Genomic DNA, 2,693 nt, shown 5'->3' with positions numbered 1-2,693 from the left:
ACGTTGATTTCTCTAATATTACGGTTGCTACCTTTGTTTTGCCTAATCATTTCCGTTTTCCATTTTGCAAAATCTACTTGTGGTAGGTTCTCTAATTTTTTGGTAAGCAGCTTCTCATAAATCTCTTGACCTTTCATCTCTCTCTTGTCCTGCAGCTCACCATGCTGTTTACCGCCCTCGGAGTTCAATTCGTAGCCTTGCTCCTCTAGCCATTTGCCAAATGCATTCTCTTCATACGTATTAATTTGCTTGCCTTTCCACAATTTAGGACATTCTGTTGCCATCTTATAGAAACCATGACTCAGTATATCCAGCAGCGTCAAAAACACCTTCGCGCACTTCCTTCTGTACTCGGTTATTTCGGTGTTGTCAACAGCTTTTGCGGGAGGTATAACTGTTTTAGGATTAGATAAAGGCTTATCTTTAACCACCTCATCAGTGAACCTCTCCCCCGAGTACCTGCTGACGTACTGCTTCGCGAGCTCCCCGTGGAACGCCTGGACGCCGGCCTTGACGACGTTGAGCAGCGGGGAGGCCTGGGAGAATGCAGAGGGGGTGAGGGTGACGAGCTGTGTTTGGAGGTCGGCGAGCTTGCGGGAGACGGCGGCAGAGAAGTGTTTGTGGTCGTGCATTGTGGACAGCAGGGCGGAGAGGGCGCCGGTGAGGGGGGTGAGACGAGGGGAGTGGTCGGAGAGGTCGGGCTGGGATTGGAGGGACGTCAGGAACTTTTCATAGAAACTTTTAACCCAGTTTGAATATGTGCTTAGATTGGTATCAGCGCCTTTAAGTACGGCGATAACATCGCTTAGCTTGTTCATCAGTCCCTTGAGGCCTGCCTTGGTATCTTCGTTAATTGTATTCCTAATTATTGGAATTTCTTCAACAATGGAATTTTTCAGAGACAGGAATTCGACGTTTTTTTCCTTTGCGAACATCTTTTGGATATACTCTTCGATTTCATCGAAACATTCATTTACCCGACTCCGCAGATTACCTTGGAGAGCCGCAAATTCGAACATCGCAGTTTGTCGAGTGTCTTTCAATACATTTTCGATTGACCCAATGGCTGATTCGAGGGCTGATTGAGCGGCTTCGATGGGTTGGTTGATGGCGGTGATTTCTTTTTTTATCTCCTCTATTCTAGATTTCACTTCAGCCATAATAAGATTGGTATTTTCACGATTTTTATCTACAGTATTTGGAAGGGTCTGAAGTTCCGTCAGCTCCTTTTGAATTTGCTGAACGGCCTGGTCCATTGCACTTTTAGCTGAATCAAATTGTGTCATCAATGTTTTCACATCAATATCACCATTACTTGCGCCGATAGTGTTGGCTGCTTCCACAATAGCCTTTTCGGCCACATCCTTAATACGCTCATTAGCTGCTTCATCGAAGTCGTTGATGGAGTTGCCGAGACTCTCTACAGCAGCAATCAATGCGTACACTTGGTTTTGTACATCTGTCTCTGCGATTTTGACAGGTTTCGATGATTGACGAACAGCTTCAAGAGCTTTTTCGAAATTGCTGAATGCCTTTTGGAATCCTTGCCCATTTTTATTTGGATGTTTGAGTTTGTCCATTTCCTTCTGTATCTCACCCTTGATACCGCCAGTTAGGTCTCCAGTTCCCGATTCGCCATTGATCTTCATACCAAGCGCATCTTGATAACGCTTTGTACCTTCTTTGGCTGCGTTGTCCGCGAGAGATTCAATGTCACCATCTTTAATCTGGGCAATCAAATATTCAGCAATCTTTTGCCCATTTGTTTTTATAGCATCTATTAAATCAACGACCGCGCTTTTTCCAAGGAATTTTCTGGCTTCAGTAAGACACTTATTCAAATCACTGTTTTGCCAACTATTATTATCGCCACCTTCCCCAAACTTTTTAACATACTCCTGCAACTGCGACTTTATGGCGTCCTTAAGTGCCTGAATCTGACTACTTAATGTATTCTTCAGATTGCCAAACTTCTCGTCCACTTCTCCCTTAACGGTTGTATGAATATCCTTCAGACGTTCTAATTGCACCCCAACCGCAGATGCCAATGTGTTCATTTCACTAGTAACAGCAGACGTGTTAAGTGCCTCAACACCCTTAATCAAAATTTCGAATTGCTCGTGAAACCGTCCAGCCGCACCGCTGTACTTATTCAACAAACTATTGGAAGGCGCTGATGCTTTGCCGTGTGCCTCAACGAGTTTACGTTTAGCCTGCTGAAGTGCACGTAACGCATCTCTAACAAGAATGTTGCTTTCATTATCGTAAACATCATCTGCAAGTTTTTCGATATTTCTCTTCAACTCCTCCAACCCGTGTCGTACCTTTCCTTCCAGTTTACCGACCTCGACTTTAACAGTGTTGAAATTAGTCAGAAGTTCTGTACTTTTACCGGAGTCGCTTCCAGTGAAGTCCTCGACCTTATCTTTAATTTCAGTAAACAGATGAGCGATTACATCTTTGTACTTCTTCTCAAAACCTCTGTCTGTTGTAGCAAGCAAATCCTCCGCCAGCTTATCGGCTGCTTTCACAGCATCCTCTATATTTTTTAAGTGCGTAGCTTTCTGTTTCCTAAAAATATCAATGTTAGCGGTAATCTTATCGAATTTTTTATTCAACGTTTTCTGTACCTCATTAATTCTGCTACTGATGTGCTTTGTAACCTCACTCCGCTGCTTAATTAACGATGCGTC

The 2,693-nt window shown here is 43.8% G+C and overlaps 1 protein-coding gene across 1 annotated transcript; it reads right to left on the bottom strand.

Annotated features, from left to right (window-relative positions):
- BBBOND_0001200 (hypothetical protein, conserved) lies at window positions 1-2,693 on the bottom strand (the record flags this gene model as incomplete). The annotated part of the gene is made up of 1 exon (XM_012914963.1): window positions 1-2,693. A coding segment is annotated over one exon (2,693 nt), but the record flags the coding sequence as incomplete, so codon positions are not given.

This window comes from Babesia bigemina, scaffold Bbigscaff_59616 (assembly GCF_000981445.1).
Source record: "Babesia bigemina genome assembly Bbig001, scaffold Bbigscaff_59616".
In the NCBI taxonomy this organism is placed as follows: domain Eukaryota; phylum Apicomplexa; class Aconoidasida; order Piroplasmida; family Babesiidae; genus Babesia; species Babesia bigemina.
The sequence above is the reverse complement of the archived record's forward strand: the minus strand, read 5'-3'. Positions and strand labels throughout refer to the sequence as shown.